Below are 17,341 nucleotides of genomic sequence, written 5' to 3'. Positions count from 1 at the left end.
CCTTTGGAAATCCCATCCTTAACTACTTAAATTATAACATTTCATCCTGAACTCAATATTGTATAACTTAAGCTGGAGAACAGTGCTTGTGAGAATGGCCATTAGTCTACCCTATGGTTCAATCCTCTTAGTCTTGCATGTCCTGCATATACCGTCTTTCAAGAGGTAAAAAGTTCATTCAGTGGGGTCTATTCTTGTTAAACACATTGCTGTATTTGTAGGACTTGAGTCACCATTCTGTTTTCACAAATGATGATAAAACTATTCTAAATGTCTTACCTGATATCAGAAAAATCAAACAGTGACAGCACTGGTTTCAGGTATTCTTCCATAATCTCTAATATTTCAGAGAAATCTGATGTCAAATCACGTCCATGATCATCTTTTTTATCTGTTGGAGTCTATCACACACATTGCAACAGAAAACAGAATACTTACAAAATGCTGTTTAACAAGGATGGAGGATGTATTATGTTAAATCAGAGGCTAAATCAAATCTTTTGAAACATCATAAAATGGAAAATATAAATACAGAAAGTCAGTTTCAAAACCACTTTACTTCAAAACATCACTCCTAACAGCTTTTTACAAAATATTCTAACATCGGAATCAGTACAAGATGACTATTTATTATGTAAGCGATTAATACACTTCTGCAATTTCAATGGGGAATGGCAGGGAAGTCCAGCAGAAAGGAAAGACAACGTGGTGCTCCAAATAACAGGAAGAAATTGTGAAAAGACAACTTTGAGAAGTGAATAGAAACAGCAAGATGAATGTAGAAGAAGCAAATGAAAGTGCATGGAGAAATCAGTGGAGTCAATTTAGGAAAAAAATAAACAGAATGAAGAAAGTAGAAAAGGAGAGAACAGAATCATGGAGGAGAAGACGACACTAAAAACTGAAGCCTCTAAAAGCCGATATAGATGGACACAAAAACACTAACTGGAAAAACAAGCTCAACTAAATGGCGAAGAATGTTGGTATTAATGAATGGACTTCTCACCCAAAGCCCTGTTTGTGTGGCTCTGTGCAGGCTGCACGCGTACCTACTGAAAATTCTAATGCACGTGCATTTTAAAAACCTAAGCCACTTTTTTTTTTTTTGTCTGTTCTATCTGATGTTATCTTATCACCTTTTTCTTTACTTACACAATTACAGCAATCTTTACAAAACTTGCCATTACAGTAAAGGCTGGCCATCGACTAGAGAAAAACACTTTAATGATCTGCAATTATCAGTATTTTAACTGAAAGAAGCTAACACGATGAATAAAATGGAATTATAATTCAAGAACCAGATGTGTTAAAGTTGTGTGATTAACATAATGAAAACTTGTACAGAAAATTCCATATGATCTGTATTTTTTACCTTTACCAGCTTTACAACATGTTATATTTAACAGTGAATTTTGATTGATATTGAAAAACATGAATTTTATCTAACAGAGCCAAAATTAAAGTAAATTAGAATGCTAGGATGTAGGCTTGCACATTTCATGTGAAGAGAACTTTCTGTCACCCTGCAGCTTAAAAGCTTAGGTGAAAGTCGCAGGCTTTTCCAGTGTACCTTTATGCCACCCAACTTCTGTTCACTGACTGTGAAAAGCAACGTCCTTATAGCAGTGTGCCTTCTTGAAGTAACAAAAAACTTTCATCATCTAGGATTTAGGAGTGTCCATAGCTACTTAGAATTCCAAATGAAGCAAAATTTTGTGACTAACAGACTTGGATGAACTGTGTCCAAATCAACAGCTATCGTGCAAAAGATACTGTGTGCCCTAGAAAGAAACTTTTTGGAAATCAGTAACAAATCTCTGGCTTAGATAGTTTTATTTTGATTAAAGGGTTAAGATCTGCAATCCCATTTTTCTTCTTGGGACAGCTGGGGCTTTCATGTGATATGAAAGCCAATGTACACTTGCAAATGCAAATCTGAGAGATACAGCACATTTTCAAGTAAATTGACTTCAACTGAATCAATTTTCAATTCTAATACACTACTGAACATTTCAAAGCTGCTGATGACACTGAAAACAGTAACAGAATAACACAGCAAGATTAAATTTTGATGCAGATACACAGCAATTAGTAACTGTGAAGACTAGGGATGTTACACTTGGAATAAACTGAAAATTCTGCATAAAGAATACTTATGATAGCTTTTTAGTACGTGCTTTGCACCCTGTTTTAAATACAAGGTAATCAAATATATTACCACATCTGTTTCGGAGATACGCTCTTGTGAGTTCTGAATGAAAGTCTGTTTAAGATGACTCTTCATCTTTTGCTGCTTGTAAACCCGCACTTTTTCCAACAACATACGAAATGTATCAGGATTCACAGGAAATCGAGAAACTTTAGCCTGCACTGTTAAAAGGAGGATAACACCATCTTAAGGCTCTTTCTGAGACATCGTATTTGTACTTGAAGCAATGATTATACAGAGATCATCAGTTTCTAAACCCATGGTACCCTTTGAAAACGAAGGAACTGTCTATATATATAGCACTAACTATATACAGAAATGTACAATGAAAAACATCTCTACATTATTTTTCTGTAACAATGTTAGCCCTCAAATATAAACAAAACTTCTGTAAAATGTGACTAGATAAATTTTATCTGATAATGAAACACAAGTATTCAGGTATTTATTTTCCTTTGGTATTAATGAGAGCTACAGTTATTTTAAACATTATTTTTAAACTGTACTGACTGCAACAGTGAAAGTTATGAGCCTTCTCATCACATCAGCACAATGATTTTTATCTCTTAAATGTAAGAGGCACTCACCTACTGGCTGGGTGGGTTTCCCTTTTTGCTGTGCAGTACTTACTTTTGGCTTCTCAATCAGTGAACTGTACAAATTCGACCTACGGAAAGCGAAGTGCTGAGTAGGTTATTTGACTGTTCAGCCTTGCAAGGAAATTTATTAGTACACCCTCTAATTTAATGTGCTCACAAATACTCTCAAGATGCAATACTTACCCCTACCTTGGGGTGCAAAAACCTGCAAAATCTAACTGGAACAATCTGAGAGCTGTAAGGAAAATTCTTGCATTGCTACATATCCAGTAAGGTAGATTTTCATTTGTTCCATGACAATCGTTTAAGACTTTTCACAAGTGGAAAAGGTACTCATAGTCAGCTGCTATAGTTCAATTTATGAGTAGTCGCTAATTAGGCTACAGCAATGAGATCATTTGTGGCTTTATAAAACTAAATACGACCCCTCCTAACGTTTTCAAGAGCGTAAGCAGTAAGAGCTGGAGACCATTAACAGCATTTAGGAGGATGCCAAGAATGGCCTGAAACCTTTCGAGTGATAATGAGGGAAATCAAAAGTACAGAAAATGTACAGCTTTAAGCTGCAGGCAGTTTTATTTATGTATTGATTTGTCCACTATCCTAAAATTCAAGTCCAGTAAAATTAGAAGTGAAAGGCAATAAGCAACCACAACATTGATCATTTACAGGCAAAAAATATGACATTTGTAACAAACAGAATGCTAAACCAAAATGATGAAATTTTATACCTGTCTTCCGAATGCTGGAGAATAATTATGTAGAAATTAGATGGCAATTCATCCATTACATTAAAATGTTCAACAGGAACGCAGAGATTTCTCCATGCCTGTACAATAATTAAAAAGTAGCATTACTTTCATGGATTTTATAAACATGGGGGTGGACAAGATGACCTTCAGACGTCTTTTCTAACCTCAACCAGTCTGTGATTGTGTGTTTTTTGTGCCGTGCAGAACAACTTATAAATATTACTTTAAACAAATTACAAATACTTTAACTTATTCCACTCTGCATAACATGACTTTTTTGGCCACTACACCATCTGTGAAGTGAAAATGCTGTCAAATCCTAGCAGAATATTAGCAAAGGAAGGGAGCAGAATAATTCATTGTAACATGTATGTAAAAGTCCTTCACCATTTTGTTAAGACTAGACACCTCACCAAAAGGAACTACAGAAAATTGTATTGGCTTTACGTGGCACAGTTTTGGTAGCAGGGGGAGCTGCAGGGTGGCTTCTGTGAGAAGACACTGGGAACTGTCCCCGTGTTGGACAGACAGGTTCAGCCAGCTCCCTGCAATGGAGCAGAGACCCACCTGCAGCCCGGGGAGACCCCACACTGGAGCAGGCGGACGTGCCCTGGGGGAAGTGCGACCCCATGGAGAGCCCACAACGGAGCAGGCTCCTGGCAGGACCTGCAGCCCCGTGGAGAGGAGCTCACGCTGGAGCAGGTTTGCGGGCAGGACTTGTGACCCTGCAGGGGACCCACGCAGGAGCAGGCTGTTCCTGAAGTGCTGCACCCCATGGAAGGGACACACGCTGGAGCAGTTCATGAAGAACTGCAGCCCATGGGAAGGACCCCTGTTGGAGAAGTTCAGGAAGGGCTGTCTTCCATGGGAGGCACCCCACGCAACCCCCATTCCCCATTTCCCCTGTGCTGCTCGGGCAGCAGGGGGTGGAGATAGAAAAATCATGAGCAAAGCTGAGCCCGGGAAGAAGGGGGGGGGAGGGAGGGGCAAAGACCTTTTTTAGTTTTGTTTTTATTTTTTGCTATCCTACTCAGTTATTAACTGGCAATAAATTAATTTCCCCAAGTCGTCTGTTTTGCCTGTGACAGTAATGGGTGACTGACAGCCGTGTCCTTATCTTGACCCATGAGCTTTTCATTGCATTTTCTCCCCATCCTGTTGAGGAGAGAGTGATAGAGCAGCTTGGTGGGCACCCAGCAACCAGCCAAGGTCAACCCACCACAAAAATTTTGTACTAAAGAATATACAACCATTTTTGAGAAAATAAAACCAAAACCAACCGAAAATCTCTTAGCAATTAAACAGTCTGACTCCAGATGAAAAACTGGTCCTAGAACAGAAAGGACCATAAATGTTTTTTGAGACTGCTGCCTTTAAGCATGTGTGTTTATGTATTTTTCAGATTGAAGTTTTATGTGCTTAAGCACACTGGGCACACTCTGGGTATACCGACATTATCAACTGGTACAGATCATCAGGAGCAGAATTATACACTGCACACTTTTCACTGATTTTCACTTGTGAGTACCTCTGGACTGCCCCCCCCCGGACTGAATGCCCACTCCATGTGGCTTGAGCGCATCAGAGAACCCAGTTCAGTTTTTGTCCACGAGGAACCCGGCTCATACAGCCACTGTACCACCGTGCAAAGCAAAGCACTGTAAGCAAGGACAACTGGGAGTCTCGCTTTGAAAGCGCGGTCCTGATCCAAATTAAAAATCTCAACTGAATTTTAAAAAATGCTAAAATACCCTCAGAGAGAACCAACTCAGTGACCACTTTGATTTCTTGCGTCTCATGCTGCCTGGAATCACACAGTTCCAAGAATGTAGCAGTGAACAGATGTCTTGATTGCCACCTTTTCTTTCCTGAGCTGCTGCGACAGGCACCGACATGGTAGGCGTCAAGGAACATTTTCAGCTACCATATCTGTTACCAGTTTGATAATGACAGCAACTCAAAAACAGTGGCTTTGAAACAAAATATTGTCCTATTCCTTCTGCTAAATATGATAACACAAAACACACAGAGAAAAGCCAAAACGGTAGCCTACAAACACGTTTTTTTCTTATCTTGTACGTTATCTCTCCTTGCCACGTTTTGTAAATCCTTAAACCGTGCCAGGTACAGCTAATCCTTTCTATCTAACTTGCTGGCCGTTTTTTATGTAATTCATCCCTAACCTAGGGTCTTCCAATCTTAGTTTTGACATCCACTTTTAGATCTCAGACATTTGAAGAATACACAGTTCTCAGCCAGCTTACACCAAAAGACAGAGTATTCATCTCCCAGAAAAGTTCAGCCATGATTTGCTCCAGAATAACAAATTACATGGATTACATTTTACTGGTTGGTTTCTTTAAATATCCCGTTTACAACACCACAGTTTAGTTGATGCCGAAACTCATGGAGAGAGCGTTTGTTAAAAACAAAACAAAGCAAAACAAAACAAAGCAAAACAAAACACCGAAAAAAACAACAAAAAAAAATCAGGTTCTTTTCATTGGGTAACAATGGGCGAGACTCACATAGAATCACAGAATTGCTGAGGTTGGAAGGGACCTTTAAGATCATCAAGTCCAACCATTAACCTATTCTGGCAAAACCACTTCTAAACCATGTCCCCAAGTACCACATTTACCCTCTTTTTAAACACCTCCAGGGATGGTGAATCCACCCCCTCCCTGGGCAGCCTCTGCCAATGTTTAATAATCCTTTCAGTGAAAAAGTGTTTCCTAATATCCAATCTAAACCTCCCCTGACATAACTTGAATGCATTTCCTCTCGTCCTATCACTTGTCACCAGGAGGAAGAGGTCACCCCCCCACCTCTCTACACCGTCCTTTCAGGTAGTTGTACAGAACGAGAAGGTCTCCCCTCAGCCTCCTCTTCTCCAGGCTGAACACCCCCAGGTCCCTCAGCTTCTCCTCATCAGACTTGTCCTCCAGACCCCTCACCAGCTCTGTTGCCCTTCTCTGGACACGCTCCAACACCTCAATGTCCTTCTTGTAGTGAGGGGCCCTAAACTGAACACAGTACTCGAGGTGGGGCCTCAACAGTGCCGAGTACAGGGGGATGATCACTTCCCCAGTCCTGCTGGCCACACTGTTACGGACACAGGCCAGGATGCCGTTGGCCTTCTTGGCCATCTGGGCACACTGCTGGCTCATATCCAGCTGGCTGTCCACCAACACCCCCAGGTCCTTCTCTGCCGGGCAGCTTTCCAGCCACTCCGCCCCAATCCTGTAGCGCCCATGGGGTTGCTGTGACCCAAGGGCAGGACCCGGCACTTGGCCTTGTTGAACCTCATACCATTGGCCTCGGCCCACCTGTCCAGTCTGTCCAGATCCCTCTGCAGAGCCATCCTACCCTCAAGCAGATCAACACGCCCCCCTAGTTTAGTGTCGTCTGCGAACTTACTGAGGGTGCATTCGATCCCCTCATCCAGATGATTGATAAAGATATTAAAGAGAACGGGCCCCAGCACCGATCCCTGGGGGACACCACTTGTGACCGGACAGCAACCGGACGTATGGAATGGAATTAATGATTTAAGTGTACAGCTAGCACAACTCCAACATCCAGTTATACCAAACTGTAACTATAAGACAAAATGGAATTGCATCCTTAAAATGTCACTTCTGACTTAAATTACATAGTTCGTGCCACACACATAACCTAGCATAAACACCACCACAGGACAGTACAGACCACACCAATAAATGTATTTCAATTCATGACCAAGTCAACCCATGACTCAAACAAGGAGGAGGCAGCGGCTCAATATTGACATGGAGTGACATTTTAAACTTTTTTTTTTTTTAATTTTAAATAAAAATCTTTCTGGGCTGGATAGTAACTGAATTAGCAGATTTTTGTTTGCCCAGTAGAAGACACGACTACTCGTGGTTTTGGTGCCTTGATATGCATATGAAAATAAGAAAAAAAAAAAAAGAAACAAAAAGTTTAATGGAGTATAAAGAAAAGAGACGAAATATTATTTAATTCCAGAAATAGCTGAAAAAACTGTGTATGTGTGTATATATGTATGTATACATATATATGTCTCTGTGTGTATTTATATAACATAAATATAAACGCCTAATAAGCAGCACATCTCAAAAAGTTACCATTGTAGCAGTCAGTTGCTGTTCCACATTTTTTAGAAGATCACTCGTGTTTCTGTTTTGTTTCAAATGATTCTGAAGATGCAGTAACGCTGCCAGCTGAGAGCTGCTGGTGTTAGATGTAGCTGTTAGAAGGATATGCTTCATCATCAGAGACGCTGAACAGCTCTGTAAAATTTTTGTATCTATTTATTTTCCCTCCTCAAAATAATATAGTAACATATATACACTATATTTGTTATAACGTACACATATGTTAAAAGTCTCCTGCTTGAAAGGTGAGATGGATTAGCGAAAGCTAAAGGTAAATGCCTGTGTTCTGAACTTAGCCTCTCAAGTAGGCTGAGTCTTTTCTGTGTTTCTGTGCCTGTTACTGTACAGCCACCACGTCACACATTTTACCAGACCTCCTACAAAGAGCAATATAAAGGGTAAAACTTTATATCCTTTTCTTCCAGCAAACATAACAACCCGGTTCTTTGAACCAATACTTGCTAAGAGCTAAAGCATCTTTTTTTCTTTCTTTTAATGCAGCTGTCACATTAAAAAAAATACAATTAAGGTTGACATAATAAAAAATTCCAAAGGGAGTCTTAATACTGACATGGAATGACATTTTAAACATTCTTTTTAACTTACAAACTTTTCTGGGCAGGGTAGCAACAGAATTAGCAGATTTTTTTGCCCAGTAACAGACACGACTACTCATGGGTTTGGTGCCTTGATATGCATTCTACCTAACTTGTTCATGCAAACCTTAAATAGTATAGTATGGTGTGCTGCAGGTGTGGAGCAATAAAGGACTAAACCACGTAACCCAGCGTTAGCTGTTTTCTGATTTATCAAAGGACCCATCTAGCCCATTCCATCCCTGCGTGGAGGTATTTGCGAATCCAAGTGTTGACACAGGCAGTGCTTACTGTCTGTCATAATTTCCTGCGCTTGCCTTGATGTGGCAGGAAGGAAAATAGTATAAGGTGCATTTCTGTATTTCTACAATGGAGATGACGGTGTAGGAAGTATGCGTTATGCGTTCCTGATGCAGGGAATATAAACCTTACAGCTGTTCCTCACCTCCTCTGCGATGAAGGCACATACTCACACAAATGTTCTGTAGACCTTCGAGCCATCTATGGGGCCACAATGTGTAGGTGCTGATTTGACAAACTGCATGTAAACCTTTCCTATATACTTCAAAATAATGAATGAACAAATCCAGAGAAACATTTTAAAAATTATTTCTTAGGGAAGGATGAAACGGTATTTTGTGGTAACGTCCTATCTCAGCTAACCACACTACAGTAATGTATTCATATTAAAATCTTTTCATGTATGCAATCGTCAATGAAAACGTCAAGTCAAACACAACAGATACTAAAATTGTTAAAAAGCCACTGATCAACTGAACTCAGCAAACATATCATATATTTGATTACCTGTATTACTCACTAGTTCTTATATGTAACTGTACACTATGTTCTGTATGACCAATTTTCGGGCTATAGGAATACACATTTTTGCTTATGTAACTTAAAACACCCTTTTTACACTGGAAAAGCACGAAACATTAGCTGCATTACCTGATGAAGTGCCAAAAACTGACTAGTTGAAACTGGATCAAATTGTTGAAAGCATTCAACCATTTCAAAACTAGCAGGAGCCAGTACATCGGTGATGTTATGACGGAATGCAATACCCATACACTGCAGCAAAGCTTCACTGGATTGAGACAGATATTTCTGAGCCAACTTATGTTCCTTCTAGATGATAAAAATAAAAAGGTTTATATTAAAACGTGTATTAATATTAAATACTTTTTATACGTATACAGATTACTAGTGTGTTAGAAAAGATAAGTATTACGTTTTCATGGCTAATTTCAATGCTTTTTCTCTTTTTTAAGGAATTTACTTAATCTATGATCAAAACACGCAAATACAGATCAATTTAGCGGACACCAACACCTGTTATACAACATTTTAAAATAATGTTTTAATAAGATACTTTAATATAAAACATGTACATAGTAGAACAGCGTTTACATTCCAGGCAATACGAGCCATTCAGAACAAAGGAATTTTGTGTCATTTCTCAGTACAGTTGTTTCCACTGGCAGTTAACTATATTTAATATAAGTATACCCACAAATCTCTTATCTCAGGTATTTATTGATTATAGTAGCAACACAAACTGTACATTCCGAATTCCTAGCATGCTTTCAACTGCAGTAGTTAGCAGAGATCAGCTCACCATATAACACAACTTAATTTTTTTAAGAATTTTACAAATGTTTTGTGATAGAAGTTGTTTCTTTCTTTGTTCCCAGTCTGCCAAATGTTACGCTCCCTTAGCAAGGCATGTCTGTGAAGCAGAGAGCCTTGTTCATCTTGTCCTGGCTGCTGCAGGCGCGATCAGTGGGAAACCACTGAAGGAGAAATTATTTCTTTCTGGGAGCAACTGGGAAAGCTCAATCAGGAGCTCCCACAGCTTGTACTGAGGGGCAGGAGCGAGACACACGGCAGAGCAGTGATGCAAAGCTGGCTTTGGGGGGTGTTCTAGAGATTTTTTCTTTTGTAAGGTCAAGTTTGTGTTACAAACATCTCCATTATCAGTTCAAACGGAACTGATAAGGTAAGGTGACTATTATTCCATAAAAAGGAAGCACTCGGATGCTAATGCAAGCACATATGCTCATATACCTTTAATTCCTGTATTTTCCTCCTATACTTATCATATTGACATTCATTAGTCGGTAAACTGCTGTGTGTCACTTCCCCTTCACTGCGTTCTGCTGAAGTCAGGAAAGTTTTTGCGATATCTGATTTAGCTTCTTCCTACTCATCACAGTATATAAAAAAAGAATAATTAATAATTCCATTAAGTATGGCTGGTTTCATTTCTTTTGTGAAAGCCTAGGCGAAAATGGAACTCAAAAGAAATCATCTCACTATATAAATCCCTCAATGGTGAGACATTTAGCAATACTATCAGGCATCAAAATTTCTTAGTATGTTATGATGACAGTATAACTAATAGAAACTAAAAATGCCCTCCATACAACCTCCAAGATTTCTATTTTCTGGTATTTGTCCCCAGTTAATTCCTTCTAAACACTTGTACTCATCACTGAATTTGTAATGACTGAATCAATTTTCCTTTTCTTACACGGTGTTCTTACTACAATGCAAAAGGAATTTACTAATCTGAGGTTTTAATCTGTAAGTCTACTTCTCGTTTGCGTGGATTCAGAGACCAAACTACCCAGCCCTTGAAGGCACTCAAGGAATTTTTTTTTTTCTCTCTCTTTTAAAAATGTTGTAATTAGCGTAACTCAGGGACAAATAAAATAAGTATCTACACAAGGATGGCATGCAGGCAGAAGCATTTTTCTGAAATTACTTGGTTCAGTATACATTCTTATTACGGCTCGCGTGCAATATGTAAAACCTCGTTCTAAATAAAGAGTAGTATTTTACAACCATATGCAGAAAAAAGATATTGTAGCAGACAAACTTTACACGTAGGAATGAATTTAAATGCAGAAAAGAACGTATACCATGACATTTGGCTTCCAGTAAATCTCTGTATGTACAGGATCTACGTTAATCGCAAGTAAATGAAGGGTTTTTCCAGTGAGATACAGGCATTTGGATTTGATGTCAGGACAGCCTTTACAAAGATTCTGTAGGTTTGCTAACTGAGCCAGTGTAATATGACCCACAGTGCACTCCATGCGCTTCCAATCCTGGTAAAATAAATATTTGTGTTTATTTGCTGATACATACCCACACATACAGAAACATACTTTTTTCAAAAATGTAACATATATAGTTACACACACACATTTGTTAAATAAAAAACAAGCTGTCTTTAATAGATATACAAATTCATTAATAATGTATTAAAAAAAAGTATACTGTAACATCCTTAAGCAGACAACAATCAGTGCTGAGCAAAACATGGGATACCAGGAGGGTACCGTGGAGAACAGTGGGGACACCGTGCTTTCCTGCAACAGCTTTTCCTACTGTCATTGTCAGAGCCGGAATAATGGGCAAGAATTACTGCACTGGGGCATGTCTTGTGTTCTTATTCATCAGCTCAGCTAGGCAGTTCTGCCTAAAACAAACTGTTTTAAAAAGGAGAGACAGTAATGCAAAAAACACTCCCGTCATTTATAAAGCTTCAAGTACTGCCCCTGCAACTCTTAGTGTTTTTTAATTCTCTGCACTTGGGAAACAAAATCTCTCCTAGAAAACAAAACCAAAAAAACCCCCAAACAATAAAACATCCCCAAGACATAACCCACACTTTCTTCTCTGCAAAACTACATGAATGGTCTGGGCACCTTTTTCCTCTGTATTGGAAGTTCTGCTACGGAAAACATCCCTGGGAAACTGTTTTATACCCTTTATACGCAAATCACAGGACTCAATATTTTGTATTACCTGTTCTGTTGCATCATCTTCAATAGTTCCCCTGATGAATGCCTCCACAATTTTATGAGACAATGCTTCTCCCGCTTTTTTGAGCTTTTTCTCAGTAATAACAAGATGAAAAATATCCAAAAGAATTTCTACAAGATTTATTTTTCTGTTAGCTAGTTGCCTCATTAATGGGATACTAATATTTGTAGTCTGAAATACAAAAGAAAGGGAAGTAGAATTCTGATTTCAAATATTTTTGCAAATTTACCTGATGAGAAGTTAGAATGTTGTACTTCTTTTAACTAAAGAAGCAAACAATTTAACAAGATCACCTCAATAGATCAGAGATATTGCTATGAAGATATTTAAGTAATTTAATGTCAAATATATTACAAAGCAATCAAAATAGCTGCATAGAAAAAGAGCAGCTGGGTTTTTGCATTTCCCACTTCATGTATCTGGTGCAAATACCTAATTCCAAAGGAGTTACAATAAATAAATACAGTTACAGTAAATAAACCCAGAATTTTAATATTAATGCTTTTGGTAGCTGCACAAAAATATGTGCTCTTTAAAAAAGGCAAAGCAGGAAAAAAAGCTGGATGCTACATTATAATAATGGTACACACTATCAAAGTAGGCTGTAGGCTTTCATTACCCAAAATACACTATTTTGAAGACAGGCTTTCTTTCTTTACATAATCCTCTGTGTAGCCTTTTTTCTTTTTCTCCTGAGAAATAAACACTTTGTTGTGGAGAATTTTAAACTTGTGAGGTATTTAGAGAATCAAAAATATCTCCAAGTTGAAACTTTTTCTTTTGTAGCTCCGAGATAAATTTTAGAATTAAATAAAATTACAAAGACCAATTCTGCTTCTCTTCTTTCCTTTTTAAGCTGTAAATTCTTTTGGCACACAATGTTTCCTTCTATATTTAAACAATGTCAATCATAGGAACACAATCTCATTTGGGGCTTCCAGGAATTATCCAAGAATGTGTGAATAGTACAACTAAATTAGATTTCTTTTCCATGAGTAGAAAAATATATATGTGTAACTCCATACCTCATTAACTGCAAATAAGCTACAAACATTATGAAACAGCTCCTCTGTTTTGGATACTGCTCTCTGAGCTAAATTACAAGCTTCTAGATAGTGACTACGTTTTTCTTTTTCATTTCTTTCCTGCTTGGCAATCATCCTGGAAAAAAAAAAAAAAAAACAACAAACAAACAACATAAACCCAAAGGAACTAATGTAAGAAAGAGTTTATTTTTATGGTATCAACACTATTGAACACATATAATAAAATAATTAGATTAATAGATTAAATAGATTAATTAGTAGATAAAGTAGATTACTCTTGTACGTGTTTTCTAAATGTTCAAATAGGAAAAGTGAACATTCACACATTAATTTTTCAAGCTCTTATTCTTGGAACTGCACTGCCTCAATGCCAGCAGATGCCAAGACAAAGAGAAGAAAGGCAGACAATATTCTAGGCTATGTATTCACCGGGAACAAAAGGGCAGAACAGCCAGGTACAAAACACATCTCAGTTGTTTTAAGGGGACATCCTGGAACCAACTGGGAGTCCAGGCATACCGCCTTTTGCACTTCTGCCATTGCAGCAATTTCTAGAGAACCATTTCAACAGTAAGAAATGTAAAAACCAGTAATACCTGAGAACGATTGGTGTAGCTGCCAAAACGCCTTTACAAACGAGAAGACAAAAAGCTGACTTAAGAGACCTTGATACTTTGTTTTGACCCCAAAACCAGTACACAAATCACAAGGTACCACGTACAATTAACTCTGCCTTCAGTGAAAGGAATTTTTGACTCTACAGTGTTTTTCTGAATACAGAACACGTCAAGAATGCAAACACGTAACGCCAAGATATGAAACCTGACAATACTATCTACTCTTTTCTGTCTTTAACTTGACTATAAAATGTAAACAATACGCTTCATTGACTAGTTAAATAAAAATTTTTCATCAGAGTATCATCTTACCTGTGAACGTTTGCACATTCTAGCAGTATCTCAGCACTGCAGTTTTTATGCCCACAATTAAATAAGTCCTCCTCGATTTGAACTAATTTATTGCAAGATTCCTGTAGCATTTGTGGCAGCGGACAAGACTCAGCATTAATTGTCATACAATCTTGGGCAAAACGTATCTGAATAAGTGTTTTCCTAGGAATAAGAATTAAGTAAAAGACAGCAGTCAGAACGCACAGGCTGTGTTTGAAAACAGACGTATTTCTCTCTGCTCTCTTTTAAATGATAAGAAATCTAGAAAAAGCCTCTTCGTTCTTTAAATCTATGGTCTACAAATTACAGCAGGGCCTGAAAAAAATCAGAATGTTATATTTTCAGATTAGGATTGAGGTGTCTCTTGTTCCACGTATCTAATTATTCAAACTGCCTAGGCCTAATCAGTTTTCTAAATATAGCTGAACTGAGAAGACTATTAGTCTTCCCTTTCTAATCCAAAAGTTTCACATTCCTGTAAAGAGAAGGAAACGTAAATGTTATATACTTTTCTCCTTTTACCGAGACATTTTAAGTGCTCTGTGCTTGGATTTCAATGTAACCAAAAATCACTGTTTAGTTTCACCACAAAAAGACTTCTTGGATGATGGTGAGAAGTAGGTCAACACTGCAGACTGCAATAGTGTCGTGGGAATATCTGTGCTCAAACAGCTGCTTCTGCACAGGGAAACGTGTCTTGCTCCTTTGGGTAACCGACACCACAAACTACGCACTATCGGTTGTGGTATCTGACCTCGCTTAATAACTTAACAGGTACCTGGCCTACAGACATGAATGAAGAAATAGGAAAAGAAATCTAAATTTAAAAAAAATAATAAACCCAAATGACTTAGAAGAAATGTATTTGATAATCCACAGAATGCACCATACTAAAATAAAGATAAATGGTAAAAATCACCATATGTTTGCAATGTAGCTGCATAGTAGAGGCTGGGCGTATTTTAACGAAAAGATAGTTACCTGGCCTCAAGGGATGCAATTATAAAACCCAACTCCGATTGTCTGTTAGGTCTCTTCAGTAAAGTAGATCTGAGCACATTTACAGTATGTTCCAGTATCTCACAAGCCTGCAGGTAACATCACAAATAGCATAGTTCTATTTTAAATGTCTGTGTATAATATTAAACATTTATATAGAGAGCTTAAATTTTGCACAGAATGTGTTAAGTACCTTTTCTTAATATTCCGCAAGATGACCAATTCTTGACAACTGTATGTAAATCTAGAAAGTATGAGTTATGATCACATTTAGATATTTTGATATGATGAAGTGAATGGAGTACATGCACACAAGGAGAGAAAAATGAAGCCAGACTCATCTTAGAGGTACACAGCAAAAGAAAGAGGGGCAACAGACCCAACTTGGAAAAAGGGGAATTTTAAACAGATGTTCCAGTGTTTGGCCACCTTCGTAGTCACTGGGTTGTTTGGGTTTTGGTTTTGGTTTTTGTTTGAGGTTTTTTTGGGGGGGTGGCGGTGTAGGTAACAAGGGCCCAGAAACGTTGTGGAATCTCCATTCTTGGGATATATTTGAAAAGTGGTGATATATGGCCAAGAGCAACTTGATTCAATAATACGGTCAGATTTCACTTAAAAATTGCCCCTGCTGAGCCTGGGGTTAGACCAGATGACCTCTAACCTAAACAGTCATTTGACTCTATATTTCACAGGCATCCTCTCAGGACTGATTCCTGCATCCTTACTTACACTGCCTAGCATATTAATCCACAAGTAATCCTTGCACCATTATAGTTTTGCCCTGGGGGATGAAAAGAAGTCCCCAACTAATAGTCTTGAATGCAAAACCCCTCAAATGATGCTGAAAACCTCAGCTACAGATTTGTCCTTATTAAAAAATTTCGCTGCTGCAGTCATGTTGGTCAGACGTGGAGCTAACACCACCTCACACATTTCATTAACAGCTATACCGATACAACCTGACTAAATACACTCACCGGTAACCAGGTATTTTGTCCTCCAAGGACCATAAATCTGAGTCCAGCCTAAATCAAAATAACCCCTCTATACAAAACAGACTCGCACAGGTTATCAATAAAGGACAGATCATCATGGACACAGCAGGATTGTATTTATGCTGAAACTCATGGCAGTTAAGGGTTGAATGGATACTTTCATGTTAAGTGTCAAATAGGAAAAGGTTTTTAATACATATATTATACTTCAGTATCCTTCAGAATCTAGAAATAGTATTTGTAAAACTATTTTAAGTATTTGAAAAGGAAGTGCATACTAGGAAGTAATACTGAAAGTTATAGTCTTTATTAAATATGGAAAATAAACACATCAGTATTAACAGAATTATCTGAGTTCAATTGTCTGCTTCTGTTTGGAATCTGTTATTAATGTTTGTTGAATGCACAACACAGAAAACAACATAAACTGCATCTGACACCTATTTTTTCTTTTATTAAAGTGCAAAGGCTTAACATTTCTCTTCACTGAGAGGCACGACTGCTGAAAAAAAAAAACAAACACAACTACCAAAACCAAAAAACTCCCTTACCATGCTCTGTTTTCCTTCCCCCTCTTCCTCTAGAATTGCTTCTATGAGACTGAGAGTACTGTTGTACCAAAACTGTTCATTTCCTCCCAGAAGCTGTGCTTTCTCAAGGAGCGCTTTAGCTTGTCCGTGGTTTCTTTCCAGGTTAGCCAATACAGCAAGTAAGTACAAGCACCTTGACGCATCGTACAGGGCCCTCAATTCCTAGGGAGAAAGTTACGTGACCTACACACAAAAGATCTACTACTGCTCTTCATATTTACTTCTATTCGTATTTTAGATTAAACTTATGAATAGGCAAAGAAATAAGAAGTGAGTGGTACTTCCTCAATTATCTGTAGAATTTCTTAGTCATCCTTCAGTTTTTTTCAAAAACATAAAGTGTCTACTTCATATCAAGAACTTCAAATCTTCAAATACACTTTATATTTCTTTACGTTCCCTACAAGTTAAATAAGCTATTTTTCTGCTATTATTTAGTACGTATATATCTGCTGTCACTTGTCAGTATCTGATGAAGAAATGTGGTGATGAAAAAATCTTTTAGAGCTCTCGTAAATTTACAATGCTACTTTACGCTAGTTATAAACTATATACTAGTACTAAACAAGAGACAAATATAGTGTACAGTATAGATAGTATACTAGCAT

At 37.9% G+C, this 17,341-nt stretch overlaps 1 protein-coding gene across 1 annotated transcript in view; it reads right to left on the bottom strand.

The window, feature by feature from the left end:
• The window catches only part of CFAP46 (cilia and flagella associated protein 46), a gene marked incomplete at both ends in the record, with an annotated part of 82,264 nt that overhangs the window by 9,686 nt on the left and 55,237 nt on the right, over positions 1–17,341 (bottom strand). The window contains 12 exons of the mRNA XM_082486377.1: positions 280–401; positions 2,219–2,263; positions 2,998–3,013; positions 3,540–3,637; positions 7,691–7,855; positions 9,268–9,447; positions 10,387–10,521; positions 11,244–11,432; positions 12,136–12,324; positions 13,179–13,314; positions 15,131–15,237; positions 16,695–16,895. Coding sequence (XP_082342503.1) covers positions 280–401; positions 2,219–2,263; positions 2,998–3,013; positions 3,540–3,637; positions 7,691–7,855; positions 9,268–9,447; positions 10,387–10,521; positions 11,244–11,432; positions 12,136–12,324; positions 13,179–13,314; positions 15,131–15,237; positions 16,695–16,895 — 1,583 coding nt within the window. The remainder of the gene's footprint in view (positions 1–279; positions 402–2,218; positions 2,264–2,997; positions 3,014–3,539; positions 3,638–7,690; positions 7,856–9,267; positions 9,448–10,386; positions 10,522–11,243; positions 11,433–12,135; positions 12,325–13,178; positions 13,315–15,130; positions 15,238–16,694; positions 16,896–17,341) is intronic.

Source organism: Vanellus vanellus (genome assembly GCF_965231255.1).
Source record: "Vanellus vanellus genome assembly, chromosome: 7".
In the NCBI taxonomy this organism is placed as follows: Eukaryota; Metazoa; Chordata; class Aves; order Charadriiformes; family Charadriidae; genus Vanellus; species Vanellus vanellus.
Note: the sequence above shows the minus strand (reverse complement) of the source record. Positions and strands in the feature narration are given on the sequence as shown.